Below are 19,992 nucleotides of genomic sequence, written 5' to 3' on the forward strand. Positions count from 1 at the left end.
TTATACTTTTATCGTCAGAGGAGATTTCAAACACTCAACAATCAATTGGAAAAATTACGTTTTGTTTGTGTTGGGCGTGACAAGACATCCTACAAAACGATACTAAATGTGTTCTCTGAGAACTATCTGGACACGATTGTCCAGAACCCAACGCATGATGGAAACATACTAGAGGCTGCTACCCAGGTAGCTGAGTGTATGTGGAGTCGACACAAAGGTTTCTAACAGTAGGTGATTCTCCATCCAGTCCAGATAACGACAGATGTAAAAGCCCAAGAAGAATCCGTGTAATATCCAAGGAAATGCCGCCCCCTCCCCTCCCCCCTTCCACACACGTGAGTATTAAAATCACGGCAGTGACCTGCCGAAGCATTCGCAACAAAAGGCCAGAGTTTGAAGCACTCCTATTAAGCAGTGAAGCTCTCTTAATACTAAGTACAGAAAGTTATTTAAAAGACGAAATGTACATCAGTGAGATTTTGGGAAAAATATAAGCGTATACCGAAAGGATAGGCTTATGGGAAATGGAGGTGGTGTATTTGTACATAAGGAACCCAAACACACCGAAATAGAAATTGCAGTTGCTTGTTAATTTGTTTGGGCAAGAGTCAGCACCACAGGTGGGCATAAATTGGATTCTCCTATTGTCCACCAGGCCCATTCAGTGATGTAGCCGAAAACGTTACAGGAAATCTCAGTTTGCTGGTACGTAAATTGCCCAGTTATACTTTCATCGTTGGAGGAGACTTAAAACATTCAACAATTAATTGGGAAAATTACGTTTTGTATGTGTTGGGCGTGACAAGACATCCTGCAAAACGTTTACTAAATCTGTTCTCTGAGAACTATCTGGACACGATTGTCCAGAACCCAACACATGATGGAAACATTCTAGATCTAATGAAGAAATGGGTCTGACCTCTTTGCGGACATCCACATCGAAACTATTCTCAGTGAACATGAGGAAGCTGTATCACTAATGTAGAAAGATGTATATGTTCAGTAAACTAGATAAAGTGGCAATAGTGTCAAATCTCATTGAGGAACTTGTAACTTTTATCAGGAGAGGGCAGGCACTTGATAGATATGCACCTAGTGATAGGAGGGACCCTTCTTGATATACAGTCACTGTAAAGAAACTTCTAACGATACATAGGCTACTGCATAATAAGTGTAAAACAAAGCATTGGACTGTAGATAGACTGAATGAAACCCGTTTGGCAGTTAAGAGGACAATGCAAGATTACAGTAGCATAATATTATCAAAAGGTCACTCACAAAACCTGAAGAAATTCTATTCGTATGTAAAGGTTGTTAGTGGCACCAGAGGTGTCCAGACACTCATAAACGAGACGAACTCAGGAGTATTGCTCCATTTTAATTCTTGTACTGTTGCAAAGATGAAAGAAGTACGAGGGCTGTTCAATAAAAAATGATCATAATTTTTTTTCACAACATACCTTTACTCATCCTCACAGTATTGATGGTCCTTCTCAAAATAGTCTGCCATGAATGCTTTGCACTTGTACCAGCAATTCTGCCAGTCTTCAAATACATGCTAGAAAACATTTTTTGAGAGATCCTTCAAAATCGCCTCCACAGCCTTCACCACTGATTCTGATGATTGATAATGCCTCCCACGAAGGCATTTCTTCATGTTAGGGAATAGATAAAGTCACATAGGACTAAATCTGGACTATAGGGATGGTGAAGGATGCACTTCACGTTGATTTTTGCAAGATGTTCAGCAACAACATTGGCAATATGCGGCCGCGCATCATTGTGGTGCAGCATCCAGCCTCCTACACGGAAATGTGATCTTTTGGCCAGATAGTAAGTATAAAACAAAGCATTGGACTGTAGATAGATTGAATGAAACACTTGCAATGTTTTCAGGACATCCCTGTAGTGTTGTCCAATTACTGATGTGTTTGCAGGTACAACATGCTGATAAACCATTCCATGAATGTCAAAGAATGAGATGACCATAACTTTCCCAACGGAAGCAACCACTTATGCTTTTTTGGGGGTTGGTGATGAAGGTGATTTCCACACTGAGTTTTGCTGTTTGCTCTCAGCATCAAAATGATGTAGCCAAGTTTGATCAGCAGTGATTACATTTGAAAGTAACTCCGTATCTTCCTCTAATATCAACTTTAACTGCATGCAGACCTGCAAGCGAATGTCCTTTTGTTCGGGAATCAACAGTTTTGGAACCCATCGCGCACAAACACGTGTCATGTGTAATTTTTCTGTCACCAACGTGTGGGTGGCACCCAATGAAACGTTCAGTGATCTTAAAGTAATTCGTCGATTATCTCTCACAATGACAGCAGCAGCGTTGATGTTTTCTTCCGTAAAGGCAGTAACTGGAGCACCAGATCCACCTTCCTTTGAAATTGATTTTTTTCCCCTCTTTAAACGTTTTAAACCACCTTCGAGCTGTGCTGTAGTGAAGAACAGACTCTTCGTAGGCCTCCTGTAATATTATATAGGCCTCAGCTGAAAATTTGTTGAGATGAAAGCAGAATTTCAAAGCCATATATTGTTCCTCGCGTGTTACCTCCATTGCAGTGGTAGGCGATACTGAACTTCTGACCTTGCCTGCCTCTGCCTCTCAAAGGTGGGAACCAGGAGTCCCAACAATGAAGCTATTACGGGGTGTTTGTTGCACATTAAGCTAACAGAATACCATAAGATTAAATTTTAGCACCAGAAATTACGACCATAAAAATTATGATCATTCTTTATTGAACAGCCCTCGTCGATACTAGAGTCAATGATGTTGAGAAATACCTGAAGTCGTTAAATTTGAATAAAGCTACAGGCCTGACGGAATCGCTATCGGATTCTGTACCGAATTCGACGCTCAGTTAGCACCTCTTTTAGCCATAATATACGCCACCGAAGATGCCTCGAACACCAAGTTGTGCCGAGTGATTGGGAGACAGCACAGGTCACACCCATCTATATTCAAGAAGGGTGGAACAAGTGATCTACAAAACTAACGTCCAGTATCCTCGACGTCCATTTTTGTGGAATGTTAGAACATATTCTGAGCTCAAATGTAATGAGATATTATGAACAGAAGACCTTTTCCACGACAACCTGAGTGGATTACGAAAACATCGATCACGTGAAACACAACTCGGACTTCTCTCACATGACATCCTGAAATCCGTGGATCAAGTCGAGCAGGTAGATGCAGTGTTTCTTGACTTCCGAAAGTAATTACGGAAACATCGATCATGTGAAACACAACTCGGACTTCTCTCACATGACATCCTGAAATCCGTGGATCAAGTCGAGCAGGTAGATGCAGTGTTTCTTGACTTCCGAAAGTAATTTAACCCAATACTAAATATACAATTTTTATCGAAATTGCTATTATATGGGGTATCAAGCGAGATTTATGACTGGAGTGATGATTTCTTGGTGGGTGCTTTTTGCGTGGAGAGTCATCGACAGATGTAGAAGTGACTTCAGGCGTGCCACAGGGGATTATGATGGGGTCCTTGTTGTTCATGCTGTAAATTAATTACCTTGCAGGCAATGTCCGAAAATCATCGTGGACTCAGACTTTTCACAGTTGATGCAGTTTTCTATACTGAAGTACAGTGAAGAAAAACCTCTTGATTAGATTTCAAAGTGGTGCAAAGATTGGCAGCCAGGTGAGTCACTATTGCAATCGCTCAACTCATGCAATTTGTAGTGACATGAAGTGAAATGATCTTATAGCTTCAGTCGTAGGGAAAGCAAGTGGCAGACTGCGGTTCGTTGGTAGAATACTAAGAGAATGCAGTCGGTTTACAAAGTACATTGCATGCAAAACACTCACGAGACCCAACCTAGAGTATTGCTCAAGCCTGTAGAACCCACAGCAAATAGATCTAAAAGGGATATTGAACACAGAGAAGCGCAGCACGAAAGGTCACAGGTTTGTTTGACCCATGAGAGAGTGTCACGGATATGCTGAAAGAATCGAACTGGCAGACGCCTGAAGATAAACGCAAAGTATCCTGTGGAAGCCTACTTAGTAAGTTTCTAGAAGCAATTAAGTGATAATCAAGAAATATACTACAGCCCGCTACGTATCTTTCGCATAGGAATCGTTGTCTTTTTTGTTTTGTTTTGTGAAAGAAGTTCCCTTACATTTCACAATCCCTACGTTCGAAGAAGCCTTGAACGCCCAACGGTACCTACCGACCGCCCTATTATACTCAGCCCACAGGCGTCACTGGATGCGGATATGAAGTGCTCGGCACCCTGCCCTCCATGGCGTTGCCAGTTTACGAGACCGAACCGCTACTTCTCAGTCGAGTAGCTCCTCAATTTGCCTCAGATGGGCTGGGTGCACTCCACTTTCCAACATAGCTCGGCAGACCCGTACAGTAACCTATTCAAATGCTAGCCAAGCCGGACAGCGTTTAACCTCGGTGATCTGTCGTACACCGGCGTTACAACTGAGGAAAGACCGTTTGCACATTTCACAATCAGTGAGGAAACATTGCAGGTATTGTGATGATACATGCAGGTTGTCTAGTCCACCTACATTCACTTAGTCTATCTATGTTCATACATCTGTAACATCAGGAAACTAAACAAACATATTCTCTTTGCCCTTTTATTATTCTTCAAATTAAAATGGTGAGCTCGAAATGGAAACGCTTTATAGACAGTTACAGAGAAGAACTTAAAAAACTTGACAAAATGATCTAGGGAAAAGTCCATCGAAATGCAGTTCCACTTAGCCTTGTTTTCATCACACGAATTTCTAAAAAGATATCTTAATTTCAAGAGCTATGCACGCTTCCTTGCAAGTGGAAACTAAACCTGGGAGCCAATTTGCAGTGTCTCAAGAATTTGTGCCTCTCAATCTGTCTGTGCCACAAGCTGAAGATCATTCAGAAAGGTCGTCATTGGCATCAGTCGATGAACTATCATCACTGACAAGCAACGCATCACTAAGAAGAAAGAGAAAAAACACTAGTGAGAAAAATATTGGAGAATTTTTGCCACTCGGAAAGGAAAAAATACCTTTCATGAAGGCACAGCAAGACATTACCGAAGATGACGACACTACTTACTTGCTGCCTTGTCTCAGGACTTCAGTAAACTCCCTTCCTCCTCAGATGCAAACATTTAAATACCAGAGCTTGACTACAACAAATTAGAGGCAGTGAGTTCTGTATAAATTTCTACTTCACTATAAATTTCTACCACACTAATTTATCTTACCTTATCGTTATATAATTTTTCTTCTGTTGTTTTACTCCTGTTTAAATTTGTATTCTGTTTCGAAATTTTGTCTTGCAGCGCATACTGAAGTGTATTACAATTCATTCTGTATCACGAATAAAATTTTTCAGGGAAGCCTTTAGTTCTTTATGTAAAGATAAGATTGCAGTAAATATCTGTAGCTATTTATGGGATGAGTCTATAAAACCTCCCATTTCTTCTACTCTTCAAAGCTGGACGAGTCACTGTGCTGTCAATACCAATAAAATAGCGAAGACAATAATGATGTCATTGTTCTACAAGATAACACAGACTGTAACTGATGGCTGCAGCTGTATTGTCTACGACCTTTTATGTCAGTTGTCGAAGAGTGGGGATTTCCTTGGCCAGTCATCTCACCCCACCCTTCTTCCTCCCATAAAGAACAGCACGCACACCTGTATCGATCGATATTAATTCTTTTATCTGCCCTGCAGCGTTTGAGGGTACGCTGAACCTGCCCATAATATTCTTCTTAACCGTCTGTCGATGTCGACGGGACGCTAAACCCCAGTCTTCCTCCCTTCCTTCTTTCTGCTAAAATAGAAAAATCGAAATGAAAACTTCTCAGAGACAGAAATGACAACCGAAAAATTTTGCTACGTGACATCAAGCAGTTCAGGGAAAAGTCCTACGAAACGCAGTTCCACTTGCGCTTGGTTTCATCACATGAATTTCCTAAAAGAGATATTAGCGTATTCCTAACAACTACCCACAGTCCTTTGAAAGTTGAGGCACAGTCGCTCAAAAGCAAGTAATTACATAAAAAATGGGGACGACAAACCACGAGGGAATTATCCGAATGGGACGGAAATCGGTAGATGTGGTGTACATGTGCAGACAAACCAATGATTACAATTTCAGAAAAAGTGGATGATTTATTCAAGAGAAAGACCTTCACAAATTGAGCATGTCAATAATGCAGCTCTCAAGTAAGCAATTAGTCGACCTGGCAGTGATTGATGGGAGTTGTTGGTTGTCCTCCGGAGGGATACCGTGCCAAATTCTGTCCAATTGGCGCGTTGGATCGTCCCAAGCTGGTTGGAGGGCTCTGCCCATAGTGGCCCAATCTTTCTCAATTGGGGAAACATCCAGCGACCCCGCTGGCCGAGGCAGTGTTTGGCAAGCACTAAGGCAAACAGTAGAAACTCTCACTGTGCGTGAACGGGCATTGTATCGCTGAAATGTAAGTCCATGGTGGCTTGCCATGAAGGGAAGCAAAACAGGGCGGAGAATATCGTTGACGTACCGCTGTGTTGCAGATGACGACCAAAGGGGTCCTGCTATAAAACGAAATGGCACCTCAGACTATCTGTCCTGGTTGATGGGCAGTATGGCGGGAGACAGTCAGGTTGGTATCCCACCGTACAGAGGTACGTCGACGATATTTTATGCCCCGTTAGGCTGCCCTTCGTGAGAAACCGTTTTGGGCTTACATTTCAGCAAGATAATGCTCGCAGACCAAACCCGGCTTTGGCCAGCTAGGTCGCCGGATCTCTCCCCAACTGAGAACTGAGACGGAAAAATAAATAAGAATTCAAAAAAAATGGTTGAAATGGCTCTGAGCACTATGGGACTCAACTGCTGAGGTCATTAGTCCCCTAGAACTTAGAACTAGTTAAACCTAACTAACCTAAGGACATCACAAACATCCATGCCCGAGGCAGGATTCGAACCTGCGACCGTAGCGGTCTTGCGGTTCCAGACTGCAGCGCCTTTAACCGCACGGCCACTTCGGCCGGCAAATAAGAATTGTCTTAAATACCAGCTGAGAACGGAGAACTATGGGTAGGGCCCTCCAACCAACTTGAGATTTTGACGATTTAATGCGCCAACTGGACAGAATTTGCCGCGATACCCCTTCTGCTTGCTTAAGAGCCAGAAGCTGACAAAGGCGTTATTAACTTGCTCAGTTTGTGAAGATTTTTCTCTTGAATAAATCATCCAATTTTTCTGAAATTGTAACCATTTATTTGTCCGAACATGTACATCAAAACTATCGGTTTCCGTCCCATTCGGATCATCCCTTTGTCGTACGTGCTTTTTCTTCTTCTTAGAGTGTATTTACAACTTGTGATATCACACTCTCGCGGAAATACTAAAGTAAACATTTCAAAAAGGAACATCGAGGAAAAGTAAAGCATTTAACGAAAAAATAAGTTCGTAAAATGTTGTGGCGAAGTTTTATGTACCATCAACAGCCTTTACAAGATGAAAATCAGAGAACACCATCTATAATGCGTTCATCATAAGAATAAACCTGACGTAAACATTGCACGATGTATTCTTCCGCGTTTGCTGGAACCTCATTGGATTTCCGTTTCACGTGGGCCTGCAGCCAAGCTGTCGCGAGTAGAGATGGGTGGAACTCGTTCATTCCCGTGAAGTACTTCATTCATTTCACTCTTTGCCGTGAAGCGTTCAAATGAAGTAGTTCATTCATGAAGTACGGAAGCCTGACGAAGTTGTCCAGTTCGCCGCTCAGCCGCGGCTACGCTCGCTTCGCCTCGCTCGTACAATAAAGCTTCGTAATACTTCATAATTTTACCAACAGATGGCCGAACTATGAAATAACGTCCACGTAACGTTTTGCGTCTTACAGCGTCTGAGGTTACTTAAATACAGCATGGTCGAAGGGGACAAAGGAAAGATAAATAGAGAAGCCTGTCACATATAAAGAAGGTATTACGTTTAGCCTTGCTCGACATTTTTTCATGAAGCGCCAAAAAGAGTCTTCATCTGCCAAGTGAAACCTTATTTGTTGTGTTTATGGACTGAAAACTAGGGCTACTAACGAAATCAAGTCCAATTTTATGTTCCTTTTAAAATTTAATCCAAAATAGAATGAGTATGTTTACCACTGTCACAAAGTTTATATACCTACGTTAAGTAACTATTCAGAAGTTTTCCTGTAGATTTTATTTTTGTTGAGAAAAATAACCCTCTAAATTCAAAACGTAAACTGTCACCTGTAGTCATTGATACGATTTCAGGTAAAATCCCTCTTTATTTTATTCGGAAAGCAATTTTTGTGTCTGTTCACGCTTATACAATGGCTAGCAACTCGCGATCGCGTAGAAGTAGTGAAATTTGGGGTTTCTTCGCCGATTTAGGTGATGGGAAAGCAAAGTGCAACTGTTGTTGTAAGTGTATTTCACCGCACGATTCGTCGACAGGCAGTAGAGGGAGGACTGAAGTGAAGGGAGAATGAGTGACGTAGCGCCAATGTAGTGGGAGAGGGAGAGGGGAAGAGAGTGAGTGAACGAACTAGAAAAAAAGTGTGGAGTGTGCTATCTGTGGAGAGTTTGAAGTACCAGTTCATTGAAATTGAGTGATTAGTTCACACTTCACTGGAGTGAAGCGTTCATTTGAACGACTCATTCACGAGCTCCCCACCACTAGTCGCGAGTACTGTCAAGTATGATAATCTCTCTCTCTCTCTCTATTCGTTTAGTCGGTTCCGACTCTTCGTGACCCCATGAACCAAATCACGCCACTTTTTCCTGTCTTGCACTTTCTCCCGTAGACCTTCCAGGTTGGAACACATTGCTTCTGTGATGCCATCGATCCATCTCATCCTCTGACGTCCTCTTCTTCTAGTTCCTTCAATCTTCCCCAGCATTAATGTTTTTTTCCAGCGAGGCATGCCTTCGCATTGTGTGTCCAAAGTATGTCAGCTTTTGTTTTAACATTAGACCTTCCAGGGAGAAATCTGGTTTTATTTGCTCCAATATTGATCTGTTGGTTCTCTTTGCAGTCCATGGAACTCTAAGAAGTTTCCTCCAACACCACAATTCGAAGGAGTCAATTCTTCGCCGTTCAGCCTTTCTAATGGTCCAGGTCCAGGTCTCACATCCATGTATGATAATAAGGGTACATTTTGTGCCGTGCGTTACGTGCACATCTGCTTAGCCATAATACGGGAAACAGCTTTACCAGCGCATTTAACTTAGCTCTGGCCGGTCAGCTGATACAGGCAGCCTGCAGTGACGTGGCCAGCTGCAGTTCACAGGTAAAACGAGACGAGCAGAGGAGCAATACAGCTTCGAATGTCGTTTAATTTTTAAGCAGTATGAAATAATAGATTGCGAATCTCCCACAGTACGGTCCTTAGACGACTAGACGAAAACCGCATTTCTAGCTAAGGTACTATTGTAACTTAAAACAAGAGTGATAAAAATTCCTGACTTAACCACAGGGTAATTTTTCTGCACCAACTGTGTTGTGTAAAGTAAAAGAGTATTCAATGATTTCACCGTTTAGCTAAATATTGAAGCCACTGAAGGTATTACTTACAGTCAGTCGTCTGGTAATGTCTTAGCTCCTTCCTTATCCGAATCAGAGAAATACATTTCAATCCTGGAAGTGTTACCTGCTACGTGGACAACGAGCCTATCAACAACAGAATCCACGAAGCCAACTAGGCGCAGCATTTTCTGCTCTTTTATGACGAACCGTTCTATATCCCGCCAGAGTTCGGCAGTGACGTGTGAAAATGCTGCGTGCGTTAGTTCCAGTATGTCTGGCAGCTTAACATTCTTGTTACTTCTCGGTCCAAATCCCGCCCCCTTGGCTCCAGATCAGTTCTGTTGGATTCATATTGTAATGGTACAGTAGCAAATGTAAAATTGCAGCATTTGTATGATGTGCTCGATGCTGTGAAAATGATTGTTTTTCATTTTCTACGATACTTATCTACCTCGGTGTTATAAAACGACGGACACAGTCCAAATAAAGAGGATTGATTTTTCATTTTTGCCTTAAAATAAATTGTTGTGTTTTCTTAATTTAAACAACTTTTATGAACAATCTTTCATGAAACATTGATAGTTAAGAATTTGTATTTGAAGTGGAAAAAGGAATTCGCGTCCAATATGTAATTAGAAACGAGAAGACGTGCATTATTCATAAAAAATGATGATGAGTTTCATAATTACGAGAGTAGGTATTTCAAATTGAACGAGAAGAAAAAAAATGATACGAGGGAAGTTTAAGCAAACGCACGAATAACCACCGCCGTTGCTTTACATTCTCTTACGCTACCGAGTGCGCTACAGGTTCAATGTGTGTTTATATATCATCTGCTTTATATAAAACGCTGGGAAAACTTCAAAGCCGATTATCTTCGTAAATTTTTGAAAAACATTAAGAACAGCCTATTTTTCGGCACTTTATAACCGTGTTCCACGCGCGTGTTTCGCTACGGAACAGAAAGCAGCCGCAGCAATTTTCATACTGCGCATTAACAGCGCGACAATCAGAGCACAACGCTGCAGAGGCTGTGGCTGTACACGACTTTTGAAATAAAAACTACGTAGCTAAAGCGTGATAAAGAAAAACGTTGATGGCTGTTAATACATTTGGATATCTTAAAAAAGTTTCATTTAACGCAACTTAGTAATAAGATATCTAATACATAAGTAGGATCTACTTCCAAGAGCGTAGCAACACCAGTGTACGTGTGTTACGGCTTCTGACCAATCATCGCGTTAATGTGTTTGTTTACATCAGGTTTATTCTTCTGAAGAACGGTTTGTAGACCGTGTCAGCTAGGCGCGGGCCGATCTACTACATCATATTCCAGTCCGCCCTGGTGCGCAGTGTGAACGCAACCTTATAGCTTATAGAGCACACAGAGGAGTTAAGCAACCGTTCTGCTCGCTCTCAAGACGTAAACGGAAGAGAAAACGCACTAATAACTGGCACTATGAGAAATATCCTCTGCCATGTACTTCACAGAGGTTTGCAGAGTATGGATGTAGATGTAGATACAACTATTGCCTCCCTTTAAACATATTTAACTGTATCCAAGCCTTAATTTCCATCTACATTTTTTACAGCCCCTTTCCACCACTTCCAGCCACTACTAAGACACCTATTCCTTGAAACTTCAGGATGTGCCTTATCAATCAATATCTTCTTTCTGGTAAGTTAAAGCTCTTTTCTCCCCAATGAGATACAACATTTCTTCATTAATTACTCATTATATCCATCTAATCTTTGGCATTTGAATAACTTCTATTCTTTTGTGTCTGTACTGCTTATTGTTCACTTTCACTTCCATGTAAGGCTATACCCCATACAAAACTTTCAAAAAAGGCTTCTTAATATTCAAATTTATATTCAACATTAACATACTTACCTTTTGCAAGAAGGCTTTCCTTGCAATTACCAGTGATCATTTTACATTTCGGCCGTTGTCAGTTAGTTTACTGCCCAAACAGCAAAACTTGTTGATTGTGTCAAGTGTCTCATTTCCTAATTCAATTACCTAAGCATCACCTCAGTTTATTCGTATGTACATGCATGTGGCACTTATAAAATGTGTACAGACGTGAACAGGGTGAGAGTCTGAAGTAGAGTTCGACGTTTCTCAGGGAAGATGTGCTCAGACTGCTTTCTCTTTGTTCCATTTTCTTCTGCTCTATGACAAACTCCCTACATCTTGAAGATTTTAATGAAACATGTGAGGTTTTCAGTTATCAAACACCAAGGAAGTCCTTGGCGAAATTTTAATTGTGGTGTATAACATATGAAAATAGATAAAGCTTACATCTTGCAAAACATGAAATACATCACATTATACACACATTCACATATTGTAACATTTTACACAATCATCAGTACTTACAGTGAAGCAAGTGTAGTATATGGAAAGATGAAATGTTTGAAAGCACTGTAACAAAACACAGGTTAATTTCTTGACACAACATGCTTTAGCATCAGACTCTCAGCACTTCACTATATACAATAGAATTACTGTTATGTACAACTTTTAGGCTTCACCAATTGCACTCATTAAAAAAATCACAGTCATTATACAAAATTCACAAATTAGCAAGTTACATGTGTACAACTTTCTTTCTTTTTTCTCTTTACACTGAAAACACTACGCACAGCAGAGACTGCCTGAAGCGTTAAACCTCCTTATGACAGTTACTCGGCAATAGTACGTGTCAACAATAAATAAATCACAACAATACAAAGGCAACCGCCAGTGGTAAGTGATGCTGCAAGCGAAACACTTTATGGATGCAATATCGCCTTTAGATGACAGCGTCCTGCACATCCATGAGGTACTACTGGCGGTATGGCCTCTATCACACGCATATTTGTGAACTTTACACTCTTAATCCTACATATTGTATCTCACGACAGGATACCATGCATGCCTTGGACCTTCCCTCAGAATCTGTTTATCCATACTATAGAAGCGCTGGTAGAATTCTGAACGTGCTTCATACATCTCCTCAAACAATAGGCCATCAGATATTTCAGCTGCACTTATTTTATATAGCAGTATACAACTTCTTCTCGGCCATCCTGAACTTGCTTCTGGACTTGAGAAGGAGAAAGGCACATTGTATCATATGGATTGCGGATAAGAGACTGAAAACGTGTTTGGTGTTGTGGCATCCCTTTTAAGACAACAAATTCACTTTTTGGTAGGCAGTTCCACCTGAGTGCTCTGTTAACAAAACAAAAGGACTTTCACAGGTTTATTAGTTCCACATGTGCGTTGTTTTAAACAGACAAGAGAACTTATTAAAGCTGAATATTTCTACATGAGAGGTCATCGTTTCTGTCTTGACTCTGCTGAATTCACCATGGAGGAATCCTACAAGAGTTCATAATTCGTTGCTGGCCATGACATCGGCACTTGCCTTTGTATGACGGTGGGAATCTAGGTTTCACAAGGGCACCCCTTAGGCTGCTCTACCCTATTTGATTTTCTTCATTTTATAGGATTTCAAGTTCAATATCCAGACATCAGTTTCCTAAAGTAGTACAGTTCACCTCTTAACAACACTTGAAAGAAAATCAAATTTGAATTCTAAACCCAATTAAGTATAACAAATTTTGAACATCTTGACAAAGCTGTCCACAGCTTGAGTGGTTGCTGCTTTGATTCACGTTAGACACAACTTATTTTAATTTGGTAACTAAATTTGTTACCAAATGGAAATATTATTTAACATATACTGAATCATACATATTAATAAAATATTTATTTTTAATTGCTAACAGCATGAAAAAGTGAGTATTCATAATATATTAAAATTTGATAAAGAAATCTGAAACATTAAATAGAAAATAATATACTCTTGTTTCTAGAGGCAACAAATAAATACAATTATAATAAAAGAACACTGTTACTAATGTATACAACATTTTCATTTAACAACAAGGCATCCACATTTTCATACACTTACTAATTAAAAATAAAAGATGATTGTAAATTTATGATTCAGTATTTATTAATTAATGTTTAAATTTCTTAATAAATAAAAATTTTAATGCATTCAGAAAATAATGGGTGATTGTCAAAAGAGATTCCCCAACTGTTAACATTTTTTAAAATATTTATTATAGCACTCTCAGTTGCAAACAGCTATACTAGGTAAATAGTTTTGATCACATTTAAAGGTCACCTTCAGATCTAAAAATAAAATGAAATAAAACAATAATAAACTACTGTTACTGCAGATCATAATTGAAAATTTTTAAGCTTTAAATAATCTTGAAATTTACCACATTATCTGTATTGTCCCTTAGTCATAAATTAATTTTCTTACGTCTTTTGGGCAATATTTATTTTAAATTTTAATACCACACAACATCTGTGCTTTTCCTTCTATCTCCCATTTTCCTCCCTCCCTTATCCATCATCCACAAAGTGGGGGTCTGTGTGGTGCAAAGTCGATTCACCTAAATGCTTGTGATCACTATATGTCGTTACAAATATAATTTAGTGCTGTTCCTTTTCTGTTACAGAATTTTAATTTCTCACATCCTGTGATTAATCAGGCACAATTTTGAGAATCTTAAATTTTAAATATTGTCGGTCTATATTATGTGCTTATTCAAGCAAAATTTTAAGAATTTTTAAAGTATCATTAATTTCACTGTATGCAATCTATGAAAATAGTTATTTATTAATGTTTTATTTCATTTAATTTTTACGCTTGAAGATGATCATTAAATGTAATAGAAACTACCATTATCAAGTATGACTATTTACAACAGAGACTGTTACAATAAATATTTAAGTGAGGAAAAAATTATAAGTTGTGTCTAATGGTGAAACCAACAATCTCAAAGTCACAAGCTTAGTAAGCCATTGACCCTTTCAGACCTGAATTTTTTCCGGAGGAAGGAAAATTTTCTTTGTGCTCTAATGCTCTTAGGTGACTTTAGATGCAAGATTCATATGCAAATATCTATCCGTATTCAGAACATACTTTCTGCCCTTGGCTTATTATATGGACTAAAATAATTAATTTTGAAATGTTCACTGTTGTAATAAATAATCTGATCATTCAATAATTACCATGCAAAATAACAATAATAATATCGAATTACGCAGCGGAATAGAACTAACCAACCACTTGCGTGTATTCTGGCGGCTGTAAGCTGCTGCATACTGCCACATTCAATTGTTGATACTTTTATAGTTACATGCAACAGGTGGCAAGACTTGTGCATGGTGAAAAGATTGAACATTCACAAATGTGTATATGAGGTTCCTATTGAGAAAAATATTTTTATTGTAGCTAATAGACAGCAAACGTTAATGTACACAATTGTAGTGAGAGGGTCTGAAAGGGTTAGTGCAGCTATGAGTGGTTTTGTCATATTTTTGAAATTTGTTATACTTAAATGGGCTTGGAAGTCTTCATAGTCTATTGTTTCTGGTGTTCTTGAGAAGTGTATTATACTATTTTACGAAATTAATGTCTCGAGAGTGACATACATATGCTATAAGTATGAAGAAAATTGAAAAGAGCTGAGCCCAAGAGGTCTCTTTGTCTAATGTAGTATTGGGAACTTAAGGTCTTGGCGCTATGTAGATTCTCGATGAAAGTTGAGAGTATTTCATTCTGATTGCACAGAGAACGCTTGGGAAATCCCACCAGTGAGTCATTTACCTCGAAAAAGCAAGGACGAGCCATTGCCAGTTCAACCAGCAGTAAGAAAATCCATAAGGTCCATTTGTGAGACCTAGATTTCGGAACACAAGCGATTGGCGCTGTCCAGATTCTCGACAAAGGCCTATGGCAAATTTTATTCTAGTTGTGCAGAGCAACTCTCGGGCAGCGCCACAAGTGGATCGTCCATCCTGCAGAAGCCTCACAGCTTGGTGGTGGCCTGCAGCTTGACGTAGTGCGGCGGGCGCTCGTCGTCCTGCTGGCCCGTCAGGAAGTACTGGTGCGCGGCGGCCATGTGCGTCCTGCCGAAGACGACGCGGGAGGCGACGTACAGCAGCGCCACCAGGATGACCGTCGCACTGGCGGCCGCCAGCGCCGCGACCACCCCGGCGCCGACCGGCTGGGGCGGCTCGCCGTGCTTCGACTGGGCCTGCTGGTGGCGCACCGGGACGCACAGCGTGTCGTCTTCGGGCTGGGGAGCCGGGGCGTCGACACTGGCGCACAGGCGGAGCTGGCCGGTCCCGTCCAGCTGCAGGCCTCGGAACGACGCCTCCGGGTAGGAACAGTTGACGAGCTGGGTGCGCTCGCGCGCCTTGCCGCGGAACACGGCGATGGTCAACGTGCAGGGGGCAGCCACAGGGACCTGAACGAGACAGCAGCATATTAATGGAGGACATTTTCTACTATAATTCTGAAAGTTCACAGAGACGGCATGAAGGTAATAAAATATTTTATCACTTATGACAAAAATTCTCTTTTATCAAATCTGCGACCATCTTTAGCACTGAACGGAAATACACTGAGAAGCTGAAACATTATGACCACTGCCCACCGCAACGTTGGATGCCGCCTGGTGTCGTTGCGGGCACGTACGCGATAACAAAAGTACACTACTGGCCATTAAAATTCCTACACCAAGAAGAAATGCAGATGATACACGGGTATTCATTGGACAAATATATTATACTAGAACTGACATGTGATTACATTTTCACGCAATTTGGGTGCATAGATGATGAGAAATCACTACCCAGAACAACCACCCCTGGTGCCGGCCGAAGTGGCCGTGCGGTTAAAGGCGCTGCAGTCTGGAACCGCAAGACCGCTACGGTCGCAGGTTCGAATCCTGCCTCGGGCATGGATGTTTGTGATGTCCTTAGGTTAGTTAGGTTTAACTAGTTCTAAGTTCTAGGGGACTAATGACCTCAGCAGTTGAGTCCCATAGTGCTCAGAGCCATTTCAACCATTCCCAACCACCCCTGGCCGTAATAACAGCGTTGATAGCCTGGGCATTGAGTCGAACAGAGCTTGAATGGTGTGTACAGGTACAGCTGCCCATGCAGCTTCAATACGATACCACAGTTCATCGAGAGTAGTGACTGGCGTATTGTGACGAGGTAGTTGCTCGGCCACCATTGACCAGACGTTTTCAATGGGTGAGAGATCTGGAGAATGTACTGGCCAGGGCAGCAGTCGAACATTTTCTGTATCCAGAAAGGCCCGCACAGGACCTGCAACATGCGGTCGTGCATTATCCTGCTGAAATGTAGGGTTTCGCAGGGATCGAATGAAGGGTAGAGCCACGGGTCGTAACACATCTGAAATGTAAGGTCCGCTGTTCAAAGTGCCGTCAGTGCGAACAAGAGGTGACCGAGACGTGTAACCAATGGCACCCCATACCATCACGCCGAATGATACACCTGTATGGCGATGACGAATACACGCTTCCAATGTGCGTTCACCGCGATCGGATGCAACCATCATGATGCTGTAAACAGAACCTGGATTCATCCGAAAAAATGACGTTTTGCCATTCGTGCACCCAGGTTCGTCGTTGAGTACACCATCGCAGGCGCTCCTGTCTGTGATGCAGCGTCAAAGGTAACCGCAGCCAGGGTCTCCGAGCTGATAGTAATGCTGCTGCAAACGTCGTCGAACTGTTCGTACAGTTGGTTGTTGTCTTGCAAACGTCCCCATCTATTGACTCAGGGATCGAGACATGGCTGCACGATCCGTTACAGCCATGCGGATAAGTGCGTCATCTCGACTGCTAGTGATACGAGGCCGTTGGAACCCAGCACGGCGTTCTGTATTACCCTCCTGAGCCCACCTATTCCATATTCTGCTAACATTCATTGGATCTCGACCAACGCGAGCAGCAACGTCGCGATACGATAAACCGCAATCGCGATAGGCTACAATCCGACCTTTATCAAAGTCGGAAACGCGATGGTACGCATTTCTCCTCCTTATACGAGGCATCACAACAACATTCCACCAGGCAACACTGGTCAACTGCTGTTTGTGTATGAGAAATCGGTTGGAAACTTTCACCACGTCAGCACGTTGTAGGTGTCGCCACCGGCGCCAACCTTGTGTGAATGCTCTGAAAAGCTAATCATTTGCATATCACAGCATCTTCTTCCTGTCGGTTAAATTTCGCGTCTGTAGCTCGTCGTCTTCGTGGTGTTGCAATTTTAATGGGCAGTAGTGTAGATAAGCGACTTTAACAAGGGGCAGATTATTGTTACGACGAAGCTGGTCAAATATTCACGTGCTACTGTCGTGAGCATCTATAGAAAGAATGAGACACTGAAACTACCACTAGACGCTAAATGGTTGGATGTCCATGACTCTCCGCCCGCACCTCGTGGTCGTGAGGTAGCGTTCTCGCTTCCCACGCCCGGGTTCCCGGGTTCGATTCCCGGCGGGGTCAGGGATTTTCTCTGCCTCGTGATGGCTGGGTGTTGTGTGCTGTCCTTAGGTTAGTTAGGTTTAAGTAGTTCTAAGTTCTAGGGGACTGATGACCATAGATGTTAAGTCCTATAGTACTCAGAGCCATTTGAACCATTTAGATCCATGACTCTCCACAGAACGCGGGGTTCAAATGGCTCTAAGCACTATCGGACTTAACATCGGAGGTCTTCAGTCCCCTAGACGTAGAACTACTTAAACCGAACTAACCTAAGGACATCACACACATCCATGCCTGAGGCAGGATTCGAACCTGCGACCGTAACAGCAGCGTGGTTCCGGACTGAAGCGCCTAGAATCGCTCGGCCTCAGCAGCCGGCAGAACGTTGGGTTCGGAGGCTTGTATTCTCTGTAAAGTAGGATAGGATGTGGCATTTCTGAAGAAAGAGCACAATGCTGGTGCACAGACAAGTGTTTCGGAACACAACGGTCGTCATACATTGTTGAACATAGAGCTCTGCAGCAGACCACCCCTGTGTGTTTACCTGTTCACGCTACGATTTCATCCATTACGATTGCAGTGGGCATAGGATCGTCGGGATTCGACCTTCGATCAATGAAAACGTGTCTCACATTTTTGCTACACTACACCGCTGGTCGTCTCCACAAGCACAGTCATCGAGATGAACGGCGGCTCGAAAAGCGCAGCGCGCCACGGACGCAGGCTGGTGGCAGTAATCAAAGACACTCTGATAGCTGCGAACCACCTCCAACCCTTCTTGCTTGATGTCTTCCCCGACAGCGATGTCATCTTTCAGCAGTATAACTGTCCATGTCTTGGAGCCAGAAGCGTGCTACAGTTGTTTGAGGAACACTATAATGAACTCACGTTGATGTCTCGGCAACCAAATTCGCCTGATGTAAATCCTATGGAAGCTCTCTGGGTCGCTATCGGGCGCCATCACCGCGTACGCAAATCAACGGCCCGTTATTTGCGCGATTTACATGACCTGTTCGTAGGCATCAAATTCCACACACTTCCACAAACCTACTAACAAAATGTCGGATTCCTGATACGCAGAATCAGTGATATATTTCGTTTCAAAGACCGACAAACAAGCTATTAAGCAGGTGGTCACAATGTTTTGGCTCATCAGTGTGCACTAGAATTCATCACCAATACAACTTTTATTAACATCTCATCATTAAACGTTTTGGGACACTCCCATCATCAACCTATGGTGTAAAACTGAAACATAATATAAGAAATGAAATTCAAAGATACATATTTAAAAAAACTTTATTTCAGTGTGATTCTTTTATTATAAAATTTCTTTTGTATTAGTTTACTAACAAAATTGATATAAGGTGTCCCACATGAAACTGGTGCGCCTCACGTACAGGTTAGTCATCTCTAGTCGAATTGCTTGGGAAGTGGCAACATTGTCTCTAAAGTTGGCTACACTGCATTTGTCGGAAAGTTGAGTGCAGCTGTGCCTTCGTACATCTGTTGTTGTGAGCAGCTCGTGTTGTAGAGTTGTCACAGAAATGAGTTAGTTTGCATTATTACTGGAATTGATATTGCGCAGGGTTACATAAAGACAGGCTCCATCAAGGAAAGTAAAGAAATGTTTCAGGTGAAGTATCCTGGTGGGAAACTCCCCACGACCAGCACTATTCAATCTCCGTACAAGAAATGGAGGGCTTTAGGATGCGTTCAGAACGCCCAGAGGGATAGGCGACCGACAATGAGGACCCCTGAAACTACAGACAGAATTTGCATGAACAGTACAAGTCCCCACAAGTCAGTAAGGAGGTTATGGCAGCAGGTTGGTGTGTCTCATACAATCTGTCGCCGTGTACTAAAAGACATGAAATTAAAGGCCTGTTGTGTGAGTGTGGTGTAAGGGTTGAAATTTGAGGATCAGGAAAAAAGAGTACATTATTGTAACTTCCTGGCAGATTAAAACTGTGTGCCCGACCGAGACTCGAACTCGGAACCTTTGCCTTTCGCGGGCAAGTGCTCTACCATCTGAGCTACCGAAGCAAGACTCACGCCCGGTACTCACAGCTTTACTTCTGCCAGTATCTC

At 42.0% G+C, this 19,992-nt stretch overlaps 1 protein-coding gene across 1 annotated transcript in view; it reads right to left on the reverse strand.

Annotated features, from left to right (window-relative positions):
- Window positions 1-11,749: 11,749 nt before the first annotated feature.
- Window positions 11,750-19,992, reverse strand: part of LOC126484119 (protein artichoke-like) — a gene marked incomplete at its 5' end in the record, with an annotated part of 64,009 nt that continues 55,766 nt past the window's right edge. The window contains one exon of the mRNA XM_050107503.1: window positions 11,750-15,849. Within this exon, the coding sequence (XP_049963460.1) occupies window positions 15,409-15,849 (441 nt within the window). The remainder of the gene's footprint in view (window positions 15,850-19,992) is intronic.

The sequence above is a fragment of the Schistocerca serialis genome, chromosome 6 (genome assembly GCF_023864345.2).
Source record: "Schistocerca serialis cubense isolate TAMUIC-IGC-003099 chromosome 6, iqSchSeri2.2, whole genome shotgun sequence".
Lineage (NCBI taxonomy): Eukaryota > Metazoa > Arthropoda > Insecta > Orthoptera > Acrididae > Schistocerca > Schistocerca serialis.